This window comes from Prunus persica, chromosome G2 (assembly GCF_000346465.2).
Source record: "Prunus persica cultivar Lovell chromosome G2, Prunus_persica_NCBIv2, whole genome shotgun sequence".
Lineage (NCBI taxonomy): Eukaryota > Viridiplantae > Streptophyta > Magnoliopsida > Rosales > Rosaceae > Prunus > Prunus persica.
The window spans coordinates 16,435,662-16,453,530 of NC_034010.1; the positions used below are offsets into that span (position 1 = coordinate 16,435,662).

Consider the following 17,869-nt stretch of genomic DNA (forward strand, 5'->3'; position numbering starts at 1 on the left):
AAAAAATTTGATATCATATTTAACAATATTTTTGATTGACCAACGAAGTAAAGAATTCTTCCAACAGAAAGACCACAAAAAATAATTATTATTTTTATATTCATATTAATAATATGGATTCACTTCCTCTTATCCAATGCATTAAAGTTTAATCCACGACAAGAATTAATGGACCGCGTGACATCAAAGCGTGTGCTTTTGCTTTATTATATGTCATCCATACGATAAGAATTTTATTTAGAAAAAGGCCCACCAACTCTTATAACTTTTATGGTTGGCCCAAACAGAAACTTCTAATATGGTTTGTTTCCGTGTTCAATCTTCTGAACTACCCAGTCGTAATCCGATTATGGTCAAGATAGGCGAATTTAAATATAAAAAAATTAGAAAAGGAGAGGAAATAACGAATTCAGAAATTAGAGATTGCAAGATGGTATTTACATATCAAACACGCACATTAAAATTTTTTGCTTGCAGCTAAAGTTGTGTTTTTTTTTTATCACATAACGGTAGTTAGTGGCAGAGCCAGAAATCTTATCACAAGGGTCTTTAGTGTAAAAGTCCTAATAAAAATTTTGGCAAAGAGGACAACAGTTATTCAACTCTTTACACACTAATGTACCAACAACTGAGATCTTTATACACTAGAATCTAGTCTCATACGTACACACAAAATATGCATAAATACACACTACTGTATGAGACAGACCTTACCTTACTTTTATTATTCTTTAAGGACAAATTAGGCGTTTTGTACATTATGAAAGATTGGCAGTTTATAGTGGTGGTCATTATAGCCATGAGACAGTGTAGTTGCAAGAAATTTTTGTTTGTGATCGTACTACCGTCAGTGGGGTCGCACAACCTCTTGGAAGCCATGAAAATAAGCTTAGAGGTCCCTTGGAGCTGTACACCAAGTGCTCAACTAAATAACTGAAGAAGAAAGGAGGTGTGTGTGACCTGAAGAAGAAGGTTGTGCACGCGGGTCCTTTTTAAATTTTTTTTTTTTAAAAAAAAAAGTATAAACAACTTGGGCAAAACGACGTCGTTTTGGGCCAGGTCTGAAATTAAAAAAATTTATGAAAATGCCCATCGTATTCTTCCTCTCCAGCACTGATACCTTCATTCTAAAACCCCCAAATTTTTTTATTTTCTCGTCCAACCCTAAGTTCCCAACTCAATCTCCCCTCCCCTCCCCGGCCCCCCCCCCCCCCCCTTTTTGAGTTGCTAGTACATTAGTGTTTAAAGAGTTGAATAACTATAGTCCTCTTTGCCAAAATTTTTATTGGGACTTTTACACTAAGGACCCGTGTGATAAGATTCCTGGCTCCGCCACTAACTACCGTTATGTGATAAAAACACAACTTTAGCTGCAGGCAAAAAACTTTAATGTGTGTGTTTATGACACTTCCGATTTTGCTTGAATAAACACCATCTACATACAAATTACAATAATGCATCACATGATAGCTGCATCTCCTCCTCTGATTCTCTCATGATTTTCTATCTTGATTTTCATAAAAACAAAAGGAACATATCTTGACCTACATACATACTTTACGCATGCCTCGACGTATTCAGACCAGAAAAGACTTGAACGTCTTTATTACCTAATTCTTGGTCTAGTAATATTCATCTTCCCAAAATATTGGAAGAAATCTCAAATTTAATTTACCCCGAACACAAAATACGTCTTTAATAAATACAGGGCTGTGCACCCTATTTAATTTATCAATTTAGGCCAATGCATTCGGGCCTTCGAGGCATTCATCATATAAGTAGCTGCCAAAACAATTGCCTAAAGAAGCATTCCACTGGCCTTCTCAAAGGAACAAAAACAACTAAATTACACGACATATACAGTATATAGCATTATTTAAAGAAACAATAAGACAACCCGAAACAGCATGGCTGTCGTAATTATTAGAAAGCCATTTAAAGTATAAGATTATTTATAGACTTAGATCTTGAACCGACCATGATATTTTGCCTGGATCCACTCCATGATCACTTCCATTTCTTGAACTTGCCCCCAAAGGGCTTGCCATACCCCTTTCCCTTAAATTTCCCATGTTTGAACTTCCCATGAGAACCCCCATAGCCCTGGTAACCCCCGTAACCATATCCAGGGCTATGGCGCCCATGCGCAAGATGGTTGGCCCCGTATGCAGCAACACCCCCAGCTAACACCCCTCCCAGTCCCATGCTAGATCCATATCCTGCAGTACGTGGGATATATTACTCAGCTACTTGTCAAAAAATATATATATTTACTCTACCAAATGGCCATTTTGTGATCAACGGGACATTTGGGATTCGAACAGATCTCTTCAAAAGTTAGTAAGAGAAGTACCACTTGAACAAGAGCTCGTTGAGCCAAAGAAGGAAAAGTGAGAATAAATGTAAATGAGAAAGGAGAAAACAACTTTTTGTTTATATTTGAAAAACTGAAACATTACAGACGATGTGGTTCGATTACCTGAATGATATGGACCTGGGTGACCTGGATAACCGGCTGGGGGATATCCACTTGGATAGACGGCTGGTGGATATCCCCCATTGGAAGGATATCCAGGTGGAGGATACCCACCGGAGGAAGGATATCCATGATGTGCTTGTGGGGGATATCCATATCCTTGCGGAGGGTATGATCCAGGATAGTGTCCAGCACCAAATCCACCATCAAATGAAAATAACCCTTTGTCAGTAGACTCATGTTGTTTGTCCTTTCCACCTCCCATCTTAGTTACTTCAAGTTCAAGTACGTGAAATTGATGCCTAGTTGCACAAAGTTATTATTCAGAAAAACACTGAGGAAATAAAAATCCAAGTAAACCAGATAAAAATATAATAATTTCTACCTCACCAGTAATGTTTTGTTATTATCAGATATTTGGAAGGTTATGTACTTGAGAGACTATGAATGTCAACCACACATCTATACATGATTTTAGCTAATCAATGATCATAATTCAGTATGAAAAAGGCAACATGATATTAATATGTCAAACTAGTAAGCAAGAGAATTTTGTTGCGCATAACAAGTATAGATAATAGCAACAATTGTGATGTTAAACATCAAATGAAAAGAGATCATCTTGGAACCAAGTACAAAGATTTGTTTGCATCTACAAGTTTAACATGACCAACTGACCTTCAAGATTCAAATAAGTAACCTTTTCATATAAAACATAGTTCAGGGAAAAAATGAAAAGAAAAACAGTTGAGAAGCAATGCCTCCATTCAACAATAAAAAAACAAATGGCGACCTGCGGGGCCTTTAGTTTACATTTTTTTAAATTAGAATAGGCAAAGAAAATTATCACAACAATGAAATATTACCATTCTAGATCAAATAACAGCATTATTAACAGAGAAAGAGAATATAATGACTACAAAGAAAAAGATAGAGATGGCTCACCAAAATGATTTTACAGTCAGATGAGATGGTAGTTTGTGGTGTGATGACTATCTTAATTTGGAAGTCTTTTTGTTTATCTGTTAAGGCTTTGGGCTTAAACACACAAACAAATGTGTGTGTGAAACTTGAAAGAAATGAACTGTATATATATATGGATGAAGAAAAGAAGTAAAGATTCTCGTCATTTGATCCCAAAGACAAATAGAACGCATAAAGTCGATGCACTCAACACGTGTGCTTCATTATATGCCGTCCAGATGGTGAGAATTTATCTCTGAATTTCTGAATGTGATGCTCTAGAAAAGGTCCACTAATTTTTGAGTACTTGGAGCTTTCATGGCAAAATGCATAATCTCTCAAACACAGGATGAGAGAATATATCATTTTCTTTTCCCTTCTTTTTAACCTCCTTTGCACCAAAAACATGAGAGAATCTCCCATATTTAAAAGTATACCGCCTTTACTTTTTCAGAATGACAGAAGGAATAATTAAGCATTGTATAGAGGGTATCTTAATCCTATTACTATTACTCATCCATAGGTTGAAACATTTATAGGAAAGATATTTGAATTGGAGACCTCATGTCAGGCAAATAATTACCATAGGTTGGAACAACTTTTCGAAAGTAAGTCATCTTTCATTTTGAGACTTTTTTTTGGGGGGTTGAAAACAATGTCTCATCTATAAAAGTGATATTATATGCTTGTGGATTTCTTCTTTTATTCTAAATATTAAAATATCTAAAGGTGAATATTATACTTACAATAATACTAAACGAACTAAAACTTTTTTCAACTATTTATTCAGCTAGCAGTATTTCAAATTTTAATAGCCAATTATTGACAAGTAACATGAGAATATAGTAGCTATTACATAAGCAAAAGTGTGTTTTATAGCACACTTTTGACAGCAAACACCAACAATCCCAGTTCCTTTTGATGCCCAATAAGTTGGCTCATCACAATGTAGCATTGGTGCAAGGCTAAAAAAATTAGAAGCCAGAATTTTGGATAGGCTTGGTAGTCCATGCAATGATTCCAGCACAAATTTAAACGCTCCCTTTCTTCTTTACCATACAACTGGTTGTCAACATGAATTACAAACTAAGGAATATGAAGCTCGAACTCACAACACGAGACATAATCAAGATTGAACAAGCTTGGCCTAATCAAACCGAGGTGAAACAAGCAAGATCAAACGGCCAAAGTGTGCAGTATTGAGGTTGAAGAACCTATTACTCACCTCAACTTTGCTTTTGACAACTCTGTTACCATCATCAGATTTCAGCTACTTCAACTTTCACCTGTAAACACCCACAAGGAACTATTTGCATGTACAAATTTGCCCGCGGCATTCAATGTATATTTCATCGAATTGCACAAGAACCTTCGTGCACCCAAATCACAAAAGGTGCCTGCTCACAGAAACCTAACCAAATTGCACCCATAAATCAGAACAAGCTTTATACAAAGGTAATAGCAATCCTTTCTAACTTACTTTAATAATCAAACTCTACATCATTCATAAAGAAAAAAGGTGAATGTTCTTTCTTTCCACAAGGAAAACTAAATACATAGACAAATTAACAACATGAATATTGTTTACCTCAGAAACCTTGTGCATGAGATTATATAAATGCATTCCACTCTCACGAGGTCTGGGCTCCTCAGATGATATTATATGTTGAAAAAGCCTCTAATTAACATTCTCCACAAGTATTTTGTCCATAACAGCTCCCCCATTATCCAAATCACCAACAAACTTAGTAAGCAAAATATCCCACGAAGCACTCTCAATGTCTCCATTTGACATTGCCAATGAAATCACTTTTGTGACTTCATCTTCCTTCCTCAAGTCACAGAGCCCCTCAATCAACATGCCATAAGTAGACTTGGTGGGTAAACAACCTTTATCCAGCATCTCCTCTAACATCCTAATCCCCTCCTCTGCTTTTCCAATTTTACAAAATCCTTTGATCAACATATTATATGTAAAAGCATTCGGAGCACATCCTTTCTCCACCATGTCATCCCACAACCTCCCTGCCTCGCACAGCTCCCCCACTTCACACAGTCCCGCAATAAGCATGTTGTACGTCATGACACCGGGAATCAAATCCGTCTTCAACTGATCAAACAGTTTCTTGGCTTCCCATACTTTCCCCTCCTTACAAAGCCAGTATATGAGCGTGCTCGAGATTGCATTATCGGGTGTGCAATTGTTCTTCAAAAGCCTCTTCCACAATTCACAACCGTCCTCTGCCTTCCCTTCATGACACAAAACATCAATCACCTTACAGCAAAGAGCCGAACTTGGTACATACCTTTTCTCAATCATATCATTAAGCAAATTAACCGCTTCACCTGACTTCTTTGCCTTACAATAAGCTTCAATCATAACCCCATAAGTCACCTCATTTGGGCCAACCTTATTTTCCTCCATCTCATCCATGACCTTCACAGCATCAACCAACTTCCCTTGCTTAACAAATCCATCCATCAAAATGGTGTAAGTAGTCGCATCCGGATGCCACCCTCTATCCAAAACCTCCCCGAAAACCCTCTTGGCGCCAACCATATCACCTCGCGAAACATACCCTCCTAAAACTGTGGTATAAGTCACCACATCCGGGACAAACCCCATTGCAGGCATTTCGTCGAGCACCTTGAGTGCAGTCTCAACATCATCCTTTTGGCAAAGCGCTTTGATCAGTATATTACAAGTGAACACGTTGGGCCTAACCCCAAACCTCTGCCCACAATTTTTAAACACGGAGTGGACCAAACCATACTCATGGTTCTGAACCAAAGCGTTCAACAAGGCGTTCAGGGACTTGGCAGAGCGTTGAGCTCCAAACTTTGGAATGTCGAGGAAGGTCTTGAAGGAGAGCTTGGGACGACCCAAGACGCCGAAATTGCGAATGAGGGTGATGAACAGGTCGTCAGAGCATTTGATGCCGGAGTTGCTGAGGTCTGAGAGGAGCGGGTCGATTTTGAGGTGAAAAGCGCGGGAACGAGAGAGGCGGTTGAGGATGGCGTGGTAGGTGTGGTAGTTATGGGAAAAGCCAGGGTGGAATTTAGAGGCGTGGTGGAAGATTTGGAGGGCGAGGTCGAGGTTGGGTTGGCGAGTGATGAGGGAGATGAGGCGCTTTGGGTGGAGGCGTCTGGGCCAGGGTTCGATTGGTGGGGTCACGGTGTAGGAGTCGAGGAGATCGACGGTGGAGATGGAAGGGGAGGCGGAGGCGGAAGTGGAGAAGGAGACGGTGGTTATTGAGTGCCGGAGAGGGCGGACTTTAGCTGAGATCTTCAGACGCAGCATGAGCATGGTTGAAGAGTTGAAGACAGTGGCATTGGCAGATGTGGAGAAATCATTCTGTAGTACTGTAACTGTTGTACAGCTGATGTGGAGTTACGGCCTAGTAGTTTTCTGACACGTAGCAAACAATTTGACACATCGGACGTTAAACTCAAATGCATTTAACCTCGTTATCAAGATAATAAACACACTACCTTGATTAGAAAATAGAAACTGATTTTCCCACTTCTCTTTTGTCTACTTACACTCTCTTTATTGTTATAATAAAAAGTACTAAAAAAACAAAAGGAAATATAAGTGCACAAAAGGTCACTGGAAAAATCAGCACCCTAGAAAAGGTATTGAATTGTTTTAAAAGATATATAACAATTACGCTAATAAAATATTGAGATGCATTGTGTTTCACCTAAAAGCTACATTTTAATGAAAAGGGTCACATTACAAAATTTTGGTTTTCCATGCTCAAATTTGAAGCATGAACATCCTTCACACGATGTTGCCGACGTTACCCATCAACGGGTAAGAAACCCTACTTTCTACAGGATACATGGACGCAATCAAAGCTCTCACTTGATTCTTCATTTGCTTCATCTATGAACCTTCTACTTCTAGTTAATTACATTTGCTTCTGGTAGATCCTTCTGTAAATTTTTGCGCCTTCAAATTCTGCATGAATTTCTCTCTCAGTCCTTATCCCCATTGGATTGCTTAACACCCATCCCTCACTGTCACACAGCACACTCGAGTCAATTTCATGGATGTGTTTCAGAACCTGGGGTTGAGAATCAAATTGATTTCTCATGTCAAGTGCCACTTCAAGTACATCTGACTGCATTAACACCTGCTCATAAACATAACATTAGATAATTGGATAAAGCCGGCAGGTCAAGTACTCATGCAACAATCAATACTTGTTCATCCAAAATCAAGCCATTATTTCAACAGGGGCCAAAATCATTGAAAGAATTCATATAGAAGGCACGCACTCAATTTTTAAGATGAATTAACACCACAATCTCCCACCGAAATCTCTAACGAGGCAAGATGAAATTCCTGACTTCTTTGTTAGGGCCTACACTTATCATACTGAATTACTCCCAAACCTACATGGCAGTATTGAATTGACTCTGATATCATTTATCATGATCAAAACATCACACAATACCCACAAGGGAAGATAACTGATGGAGCTCCTTGTAATCAATTATATAACCTAAATCGACACAGCACATAACCACTGTGAGACCCAAAACACAAACAAATTTGGTTGGAATTCCTGTTTTTGATGAAAGCAATAATCTTGCTCCACTCTGTCTTTCTAAACAGTGTGGTCTTTCTTTTTATTTCCCATTCATGTGGGTTGGCAAGACCTCAGACTAAAGATCCACCCCAACCTGAGCCTAACCCTTGCAACCAGAGCCATATCTTTGTATCCAGACAGATCTATTTTAAGAATAGGCAACAATCAATAGGAAGAAAAGGTTCATCCTTTTCGTCGTGATTGATCCCCGCATGAAAACTAAACCCCACCTAAGGTATATGTCGTGTAGCAAGAAACTGATGGGTTAGACTTCATGTGGAACAATCATAATGAAAGGACGCATATTTTCACTAAAGAAAAGTGCAAAAGCTGCTCATCTACTTGACCAGCTGCATCAGGGTTTGATACTAGTAAGGCCATTTTCTGGAATTGAAAGATTAGGCGCCAAGCTCTTGATACTATTAAATCTACAACATGTCTAGTGAGTCACTCATAGTAGTGACCAAAGCTAAACAAAAATGACAACCTTTTAACAATCAATCATAGTCGCTTTCAATCCCCAAAAAAGAGGTCATCTTCACTTAATTATTTTGTAATGAGTAATTATACTTAGTTATTTAATCAAACCTGGCCGCTGGGCATTAAATTGCTCACAATTGAATCTACTAAAGGCTTCTGTACAACCCGTCTCTTATGATGCCTTTTCTTGAAATAAGGATCTGGGCACTGCACATGAACACGATCAAAGAATCCACTTAGATAAAGGAGTTTCAGCCTAATGATCGGAAACATAATGAGAATATGTTCTTGAAAATTTCATGAGAGATTAACTCACTAGGATTGAAACAAGCATCAATGGTCCAGGGTATGTAGACACTAGTTGTTGAAAGGAAGTTGTGGCATTAGCAAACATGAAATATCTGCCATTTAATTCAATATAATATATCACTTGCTTGCCAATAATATACAAAAGGTTTCACCATCTAATGATTAAGGGTCTTACATATTACTAAGAGCCAGGTCCTTAACCCAGAATTCAGCACGCTTGACCAGCTGCATCAGGGGCAAAACATAAGTACATGAGAAACAAAACCATATTATTCTCTTGAAACAAGAAGGAATGAGTACCAAGTAATTATACACTGACTCAATCAGAAGAACTATCAAGTGTATCAAAAATAGCCCAAGGAGTTGTCCCATACTTTCTTCCGTATTTCCAGTCCCAAATAATTTCTCATAACTAAATTTCTTTTTGCAAGCCATATGAGAAATCTGCCACTACCTGAGAATGTTTACATAGTTAGATTGACAAATGATAATTGACCATTACATCAAATACCTATAATTGTTGAAGCAAAATTTGGAAGTATATACCTATAATATGAGCAAGGGTTACGACAAATATCACAAAAGATGCAAAACCAGCCAAGTATTTTTGCTAAGTTTCGGTGCACGAGACCAGGGGACCGCACACAAAGGCAATTACTGGGTCCTAAAGGACTGAACTAGATAAGTCCCAAGGAAGCTAGCAAGTAATTGCTGATTCTGTATGCAAAAATATCATCCTTGTCATGGTATTAAACAACCATGACATATATGCAATGCTGAATTGCTTATAATTATGAAGCACTAGGACTACAAAAATAGATTGCATGTAAGAGGGAGTTCATAAGAAAAGGAAAAAAAAAATGGTACCACATCCAATATCCACCATGAGTGGCAATGTTGGGTCCCTGAAGACTTGATTCCAATCAGGTACTTCCACAGGCACCTAACAAAAAGATTACCAAAGAATCAGAAGGTAACCAGAACAAAAAATTATATTGTATTATGTAAGAGAGAAAAAGAAAGAACACCCTTCAAGTCACATACAGAGAGAGAGGAACTTAGAGGGTTGACATGTTGCCTGATTCTGACATGACCCAGTTCCTGCAATTGAGAACATACAAACCCAAAATGAGCTTTACATCAAAGATATAATAAGTTTCTTTTTCTTACAGAACAAAATTTTAATTTTTTATAAAAAATATGAAAACCCAGAACACCAACATAACAATTCTTTCTACCCAAAACGAAAAAGATGATGAAATAACAACAAAGACCTCAGAAATTTTGTCGGTGAGATTAAGGTCAGCATATTCCAAGGCCACAAGGTCTGGGCTCCTCAGATACTGTTGCTGTTGTAATTCCTTCGCACCAGAAGAAGCAGAGGCACAAACTCTTCTTCTGTTGTGGTGAAATTGATAAGAAGGTAAGAGTGAAATTGGATTTTGTAGTAGAAGAGCAGAAAGAGCCCTTCTTGGCAATGCACCAGAGACAGTGACGCTACCAACACCGCTGGTTAAGCAAACCCAAGAACCCATCTTTGCTGCTATACCAATTATTTGGGTTTTGGGTAAACCCCTCCCCTCTCTCACTTCAGTTTCTCTCTGTGAAACTAATGCAAATGGAGAGGACAAGTCAAGACCGTCGGATTATAATTCCACGGCTAGAATAATAACACAGATAAAAAGGACATTTCATCTTTTTTCTTTTTCTTGTTTGCTAAATTATGATTTTGTCTTTATAATATAGGCGCAGTTTCACTTTAGTATTTCTAGTTTGTTGTAAAGTATAAAGTAGTGGAGCCTACTTACTATTTGTTTGTAGACTTTGATGCATGAGTTTATTCACGGGTGAATAGTGAATAGTGAAGATGATTGGATAGAAACATCACGGGTGCCATTTATCAATGCCTATAAATAGGCAACCTGCAAAGTGAAAAGAATGAGAAGAAAAGAAGAGAAAGGGAGAAACGGAAAAAGAAGAGGAAAGAAACAAAGAAGAGGAAAGAAAGAAGAGAGGAAAGAGAGAAGAGAAAAGAGGAAAGAAATAAGGGAAAAGAGAAAAGAAGAGAAAGGGAAACGGAAAGAAACAAAGAAGAGGAAAAAGTGAAGGGGAAAGAGACAAGAGGAAGAGAAGGAAGAAAGAGGGTGAATGAGTGAAGAGAGAGAGAGCAGAGAGAAAATTCAGTGAGCCACACATGTTGTAAACACTAAAGTTGTAGCCATATTATTTTATATAGTGAAAAGTTACTGCTGCTGCTCTCCGAGGACGTAGGCATAGCCGAACCTCGTTAAATGCTGTGTCTCATCTACTTTACGTGCAGCTCAATATTCGTACATATTCCAGGTTATTTTTATAACACGTTATCAGCACGAGAAGCTCTCAGCGCCTTGGCCTCTGCAAAGTTCATGAATGACAACAACTAGTACTGACGGGAAAAAGAAGATGCGGGTGGCTTTGCTTGGGCTTTGATTGCAATTGGTCAAAAAGAAACAACACCGAAAGGATAAGTTGCTCCTTATGCTTTCTATTATTTTATTATTTCTCTACACAACAAGTTCAACTTAATTGCAAGTGGAAAGAAGAAAAGCCAACATGATATGTCTAGCTTTCAAACTAATATATTAGTATAAAATATTATATTATTATATGATCAATTTTGGTGGGTAAAGTTAATAGTTTATATGTGGCTACAGCAAGGGCACAGCTTTGGGTGCTGAAGAGTATTGGTACCTTTTGTTTTCGTCCACACAGCTTTCTCAGGGAAGTGCTAAAGCAAAGCTCTCTGCCTCCTTATTCTTTCAATTATTTCATTATTATCCTACACTATTTAACACCAATATTAGTACAGGTGTGCTGGTTACAAGTGGAAAGGCAGAGCAAGCGTGATATTTGTCTATCATGCACTAGTTTCCTTCGCTTGCCTATTATATACTCTATATAATCTATTTATATAGTAATTCTATGGACTGTTTAACCCCATATATTTTTAGTGGTGGTTTTGTCCCCACATTTAATTTTTTTACTGTATGGTGTAGGTTTATTACCCATACGACAGTATTTATTTAAAAGGGTGGTGCGGGTTTATCGTCCACGCCTTTACTTTTATTTAAATGTATGGAGCAGAATTAGTGCCCATACAAGCACGTTTACTTTATCGCAAATTTACTTTTACTTAAAGTATTATTTATAGTATGGTGTAGGTTTATTACCCATACGGCAATATTTATTTAAAGGGTGGTGCGGGTTTATCGTCCACGCCTTTGCTTTTATTTAAATGTATGGAGCAGAATTAGTGCCCATACAAGCACGTCTACTTTATCGCAAATTTACTTTTACTTAAAGTATTATTTATGGTATGGTGTAGGTTTATTACCCATACGGCAATATTTATTTAAAGGGTGGTGCGGGTTTATCGTCTACGCCTTTGCTTTTATTTAAATGTATGGAGCAGAATTAGTGCCCATACAAGCACGTTTACTTTACCGCACATTTAATTTTATTTAAGGTATGGTGCGGGATTAACGTCCATACAGCAAGCTATTTAATTTATTTAAGGTATGGTGCGGGATTAACGTCCATACAGCAAGCAATTTAATTTATGAATTTATTTTACCGCACATTTACATTTATTTAAAGTATGGTGCGGGTTTATCGTCCATACCAGTAATTTATTTATCCGCAATTTATTTTATGGATTAATTGTGCTGTATGATGAGTTTTTACAGTATGCAGATCAGGACCAGAAGTTCCTTGATCCTCATCCTACAATTACATCAGGACTTGAAGATCCTTGATGATGATATTAATATGAGAGCTGGCAGTCTCTCCGGTACTGTATTTGTAAACATGTGATTGGACTTAAGGGTCCTTTATCCCTGACATGTAAATAAGGACCTAGAGTTCCTTAATGATGTAACAGTACCGTATTGGTTCATAGTGCCGTACACATGGATGATAACTGTACTGGCAGATGAATAGATACGTATTCATGACTTGATGAATAGTACTATTCACATGAATAGTGACGTATGCATAAATATTAACCATTTTGGGTAAAATGTCACTATATACAAAAGGGAACCTGTAACTCATGGATGAACAATTAAATGAGATGCCAGAAGTTCCTCAAAATATGGACAATTACGTAATGGCTTGAAGTCCAGAAATATGTACAGAAAATTGTAAGAATGTCCATACCATGAGAATATGTGATTTTGGCCTGAAGTTCAAAATCTAACAGTGTTGAGAACCTGAAGTTCCAACAATTAAATGGACAACCCTTGAGGTATTATTGCAAATTGTGGTACGCCACATATTTCTTTGGCATAAGAAGATGATGAATTTAATAAAGTTCGATTTTGTTATAATCGACACCTCAAGGAAGAAATATATTTTGTGAATTCCGGTTGTTAAGAATACACCGCGAAATGGATAATATTAATATAAACCTCAAATAATGAATTGAGGCTCCCCACATATTTTGTTATATCTGGGCCGGAAGCCCATGGATCCAAATATATGAGAGATCCTGAACTTGAAGTTGTGGGTATATAGTAGTTAATGCTCTTCACTACTATATTGTGATATTATCATGGATTTTACTCAATTCATATTTCATGTCCATTTGAAAAGGGCAAATAAATTCTGAGTTTGTGTTTAGCCCAAGACAAAAGTTCCGGGCTCCCATACGTTGAAATATGAAATTTGGGAAAGTCGATGTGGTTATTTGAACCTATAAGGCACAAGGTTCCAAACCGTCATTTTGAAAAGACGTAAAAACCACAGGTGCAAATTTTAAGAATGTGCGCAATTATTATAACAGGAAAGGAGCAAGTTGAAACGCAGTTGCTCCAATCAAGTTTTGCAAAGGCCATATCTATAGGAGGAAATATGGCTACAGTTTCCAGGATCCCAATATTATCTCAGATCCCCATATTATCTTTTTCTTTCCCAGAGTCCAAAACTTCACGTGGCCTCTGATAATGCATGTCGGCACTTTCGGCGTTTTCAAGTATTATTTTTGTCAAAAGCCGATCTTGCTTTGCGGATTTCACGAAGCTATTTTTTCAAAAGTATCCCGAGAATCTCGCAATTTTCCTATGGTTAATTTGAAATTCACCGGTTCTACCTATTCATTGTATTTGTGTATAAATGTGTTACTAACGAAATTTTCTTTGCAGAAGATATCCAGTTTTCTCCATACCTAGTGATGCGATATCTACTTGTTTTTCTTATCAGTGAGCACTTAATATGTCCGAGAAGCAAGACTATCTCTGATCATCCATTCAGGAAGCGAGACTATCCCTGATCAAGTTTCCGCCACATCAGGGAACTGTGAAGGCGACCTTATGCTCTAATCTCCGGAAGTTCTTCTAGACTAGGAGAAATGAGAGCTGGTTGTTTGCTCCCACCAGCTTCCTTCCTTGATTGCTGAGCTTGTTGTCTGCTCCCACCAGCTTCCTTCCTTGATTGCTTACCTTCTCTTGCAATCAATATCACATTATTTTTGCATTATTTCTCTTTTTATAACTCTCTGTTCATAAGGGATTTTATTTCTTTAGAATGAACATCTGAAGAATGAATCCATGCAGTGATCTTAACTCTGAGAGTTATTTGTTTTTGACAGAGAAGAGAATTGTGATTTTTGCTCTTGCAAGATATAACAAGATCATCAAGCAATACTTTATATTTACTGGGGCCGATACGAGCTTGAATGATACTTGAGAAAAGTTTCTCCCACCTAAGGATGTAAGCAATACTTGTGTTATTTTATGCTTATATACCTATTTGATATTTTATCTTGAAAGGTAACCAAATGGGGAGATAAGTCCGTTCCAAAAGAATGGCTTGTATGTATCCATGAATTATTAACGCAAATTTTACAGATTGCAAGTTGGATACATTGATAATACACTGCACAGATTAAAGTCCCATAAGAACAGAATATGGGTATAGCAGTGATCAATATGATGCACGCCTGTTGCGTAGCAAATGATGTGGATTGAAGTCCCGAAAGGACAATCCTTTGACATGTCAATATTGATATTGTGCACGCCTAATGCGTAGCAAATTGTATGGGTTAAAGTCCCATAAATTAATTGACATGTATGTATTAATCTGTGGCATGCCTGCAGCATGACAGATATATGGGTTCTAAATGTTCCAACTCCCTAAATGGAGATTATCCACGCCCTACTATAAAATAACGCTCCATTGGAGGTTATAGTCCACATTCTCACATAATAAAAGCCCCCTGCAGTGGCTTGGGTACCCAAAAGCAAATAAATGCTTATAATTGATGTATGCGCATGCAAATGAGAATGATGGGATCATGAATTGATGAATGACAATTTTTGATTTTGGAGTAGCTACTCAAATCATCAATGAGCTGTGTTGATTGGAACCACGTTCAATTATTAAATGTCGACAATATCATTGGCCAAAATGGAATGAGGTAATTCCATTATAGATAAGAATGAACGTGAAGGAACAACCCACAGTACGAACCCCAAAATTTGTTAATACTGAATGTTATACTTGGGTGTTCGGAATAAAAGGGAATATACCTACTTTGTATGACACACTGTTTCTGGCAGAAACAAGGAATGTTGGGTTTTTCTCCATATTTACAGATTCAATTTTGCCCTCCCTTATTACACAATTACGGAGACCAACATATTATCTTTAAGGGTTATTAAATGCACGGAGCATATCGCCAGAAGCGATTTCTTAAAGATGTATAAATAGCTGGGTTAAAGCTATATAATGTGTCATAAAGTTTAATCCCTTTTAAACAAAATCCGTTGAGAGGATTGACATTGCATAAAGCAAGTCCCTAAAGGACATGTGCTTGAAGCACAAAATTTGTACTCAAGATTAATATGCATAAATTACCTCAGTGAGTACATTGATTATAATGTGATTGCAACACATTAAAACTTCTGCAGAATTTACGAAATATTTATCTCGACTTAAAAATCGAGCATTATGCCAACGAGATTCTTGCTTATACTAAGAAAGTATTGAAGCATTTTTATGAGGATTATCCGTTGGACACTTTAAGGATTTTCCGGAAGTATATTGGACCGGACATCATATTTTCCAGATAAGGCTCAACTCCATCACCATCATTTTGGAATGATGTGAGGTATATTTGATGCTATCTCCGCATAACACCTTGTACGGGCATATTCTTTCAAGTGAACTTACAAATAGCTCAAGTTTTGTTAGAAACGCGGACTTTGAAAATTTCTATGATTTACATAGAGATAGCTCACTGGAAATATATTTACTATATGAATTGTTGGTGGCTACATCATTCACTCACTCCGAAAGATTCTCACTCCAAAAGATAGTTATGAAGACATCAGGGGGAGATATTAATCAGGGGGAGCATCCAGAAGTATGCTATACAGATTGTTGTACTCTTCTTTCTTCCTTCCATCAGTTCTCTACCTTACTAGGTTTTCTCCAAGCAAAGTCTGATGAAGCAACTAACATATTATTTGTGGTCTCCAAGGGGGAGTGTTGTAAAGTATAAAGTAGTGGAGCCCACTTACTATTTGTTTGTAGACTTTGGTGCATGAGTTTATTCACGGGTGAATAGTGAATAGTGAAGATGATTGGATAGAAACATCACGGGTGCCATTTATCAATGCCTATAAATAGGCAACCTGCAAAGTGAAAAGAATGAGAAGAAAAGAAGAGAAAGGGAGAAACGGAAAAAGAAGAGGAAAGAAACAAAGAAGAGGAAAGAAATAAGGGAAAAGAGAAAAGAAGAGAAAGGGAAACGGAAAGAAACAAAGAAGACGAAAAAGTGAAGGGGAAAGAGACAAGAGGAAGAGAAGGAAGAAAGAGGGTGAATGAGTGAAGAGAGAGAGAGAGCAGAGAGAAAATTCAGTGAGCCACACATGTTGTAAACACTAAAGTTGTAGCCATATTATTTTATATAGTGAAAAGTTACTGCTGCTGCTCTCCGAGGACGTAGGCATAGCCGAACCTCGTTAAATGCTGTGTCTCATCTACTTTACGTGCAGCTCAATATTCGTACATATTCCAGGTTATTTTTATAACATAGTTTCATTTGTCGTGAGTTTTTAGACTAGTTGTTCACTAATGTTGCAATTGGGCTTAGTTTTGTTGACTTTCTCAACAAGATTAGCACATGAGTGGCATAAGGTAAAGTGAGGGTAAATTTGGCTTCTTAACATACAATTTTGTTGAAAATAAGTTATTGTTATTAATTCTTGGCACTTGCTCATGCACATGCTAATTGATTTTTTTTTTTTTTTAACGAGCGATATTTAAGAAGAGAGAATTCGAACAAGGGACCTAACGTGTAGAGGTAACTGCTTTTAACCACCAAAGCAGACATAGACTTAGTCAGATTGGCTAGAGCGGATATGCTCCTCCTTGCACCAGAATTCAAATCTCATTTTCCGTAATTTAGATTAATTAAAGTAAAACATCATTTGAATCAATAATTAGTTTGTGTCTTTAATTCAGTTTGCTTATGCTTTTATTTGGGCTTGCTTGATGAAGATATGATGACATGTCTAGTAACTTCTGTTATTCCATATTCCATTTGAAAAGCTTACTTCTTCAAACTTCATTATGTGTGTGTGTGCGTTCGGAAGGGGGCATGGGGCATCTTTGTTTCAACAGAAAAGTACGAGCCAGTTAATACAATGGGTCACATTACAAATTTTGATTTTCCATGCTAAAATTTGAAGCATGAACATCCTTCACACGATGTTGCCGATATTACCCATCAACAGGTAAGAAACCCTACTTTTCTACAGGCTAATAGACGCAATAAAAGCTCTCACTTGATTATTCATTTGCTTCATCCATGAACCTTCTACTTCTAGTTAATTACATTTGCTTCTGGTAGATCCTTCTGTAAATTTTTGCACCTTCAAATTCTGCATGAATTTCTCTCTCAGTCCTTATCCCCATTGGATTGCTTAACACCCATCCCTCACTGTCACACAGCACACTCAAGTTGATTTCATGGAAGTGTTTCAAAACATGGGGTTGAGAA

The 17,869-nt window shown here is 37.4% G+C and overlaps 3 protein-coding genes across 5 annotated transcripts; all 3 read right to left on the reverse strand.

Moving 5' to 3' along the window:
• On the reverse strand, window positions 1,682-4,752 carry LOC18785055 (glycine-rich protein A3). 3 transcript variants are annotated; one of them, XM_020557648.1, is made up of 3 exons: window positions 3,422-3,548; window positions 2,480-2,778; window positions 1,682-2,219 (listed from the first exon to the last, which is right to left on the reverse strand). In XM_020557648.1, exons 2-3 carry the CDS (start codon window positions 2,739-2,741, stop codon window positions 2,008-2,010), a joined length of 474 nt encoding a protein of 157 aa, XP_020413237.1. In that variant the 5' UTR covers window positions 2,742-2,778; window positions 3,422-3,548; the 3' UTR covers window positions 1,682-2,007. The 3 variants fall into 3 exon arrangements, with proteins under 3 accessions (XP_020413237.1, XP_020413238.1, XP_007218538.2); XM_020557649.1 differs by having other exon boundaries at window positions 2,480-2,782; window positions 3,422-3,544; XM_007218476.2 differs by lacking the exon at window positions 3,422-3,548 and adding an exon at window positions 4,665-4,752 and having other exon boundaries at window positions 1,693-2,219.
• LOC18785115 (pentatricopeptide repeat-containing protein At5g16420, mitochondrial) lies at window positions 4,736-6,968 on the reverse strand. Its single transcript, XM_007219957.2, has 2 exons — window positions 5,028-6,968; window positions 4,736-4,850 (listed from the first exon to the last, which is right to left on the reverse strand). The coding sequence occupies exon 1, from the start codon at window positions 6,744-6,746 to the stop codon at window positions 5,118-5,120; it is 1,629 nt and encodes a 542-aa protein (XP_007220019.1). The 5' UTR covers window positions 6,747-6,968; the 3' UTR covers window positions 4,736-4,850; window positions 5,028-5,117.
• LOC18786568 (tRNA (guanine-N(7)-)-methyltransferase) lies at window positions 7,087-10,509 on the reverse strand. Its single transcript, XM_007218422.2, has 8 exons — window positions 10,101-10,509; window positions 9,871-9,927; window positions 9,694-9,769; window positions 9,201-9,280; window positions 9,002-9,051; window positions 8,834-8,918; window positions 8,626-8,724; window positions 7,087-7,578 (listed from the first exon to the last, which is right to left on the reverse strand). Exons 1-8 carry the CDS (start codon window positions 10,359-10,361, stop codon window positions 7,354-7,356), a joined length of 933 nt encoding a protein of 310 aa, XP_007218484.2. The 5' UTR covers window positions 10,362-10,509; the 3' UTR covers window positions 7,087-7,353.

Coding starts and splice junctions, on each gene's coding strand:
- LOC18786568 (XM_007218422.2), bottom strand. CDS start 10,361: ATGGGTTCTTGGGTTTGCTTAACCAGCGGTGTTGGTAGCGTCACTGTC. Junction 9,928..10,100: donor TCACCGACAAAATTTCTGAG/GTCTTTGTTGTT, acceptor TCTCAATTGCAG/GAACTGGGTCATGTCAGAAT. Junction 8,725..8,833: donor TGATGCTTGTTTCAATCCTA/GTGAGTTAATCT, acceptor GTTCATGTGCAG/TGCCCAGATCCTTATTTCAA.
- LOC18785055 (XM_007218476.2), bottom strand. CDS start 4,699: ATGATGGTAACAGAGTTGTCAAAAGCAAAGTTGAG. Junction 2,779..4,664: donor TTGTCAAAAGCAAAGTTGAG/GTGAGTAATAGG, acceptor TTGTGCAACTAG/GCATCAATTTCACGTACTTG. Junction 2,220..2,479: donor CCCAGGTCCATATCATTCAG/GTAATCGAACCA, acceptor CACGTACTGCAG/GATATGGATCTAGCATGGGA.
- LOC18785115 (XM_007219957.2), bottom strand. CDS start 6,746: ATGCTCATGCTGCGTCTGAAGATCTCAGCTAAAGTCCGCCCTCTCCGG.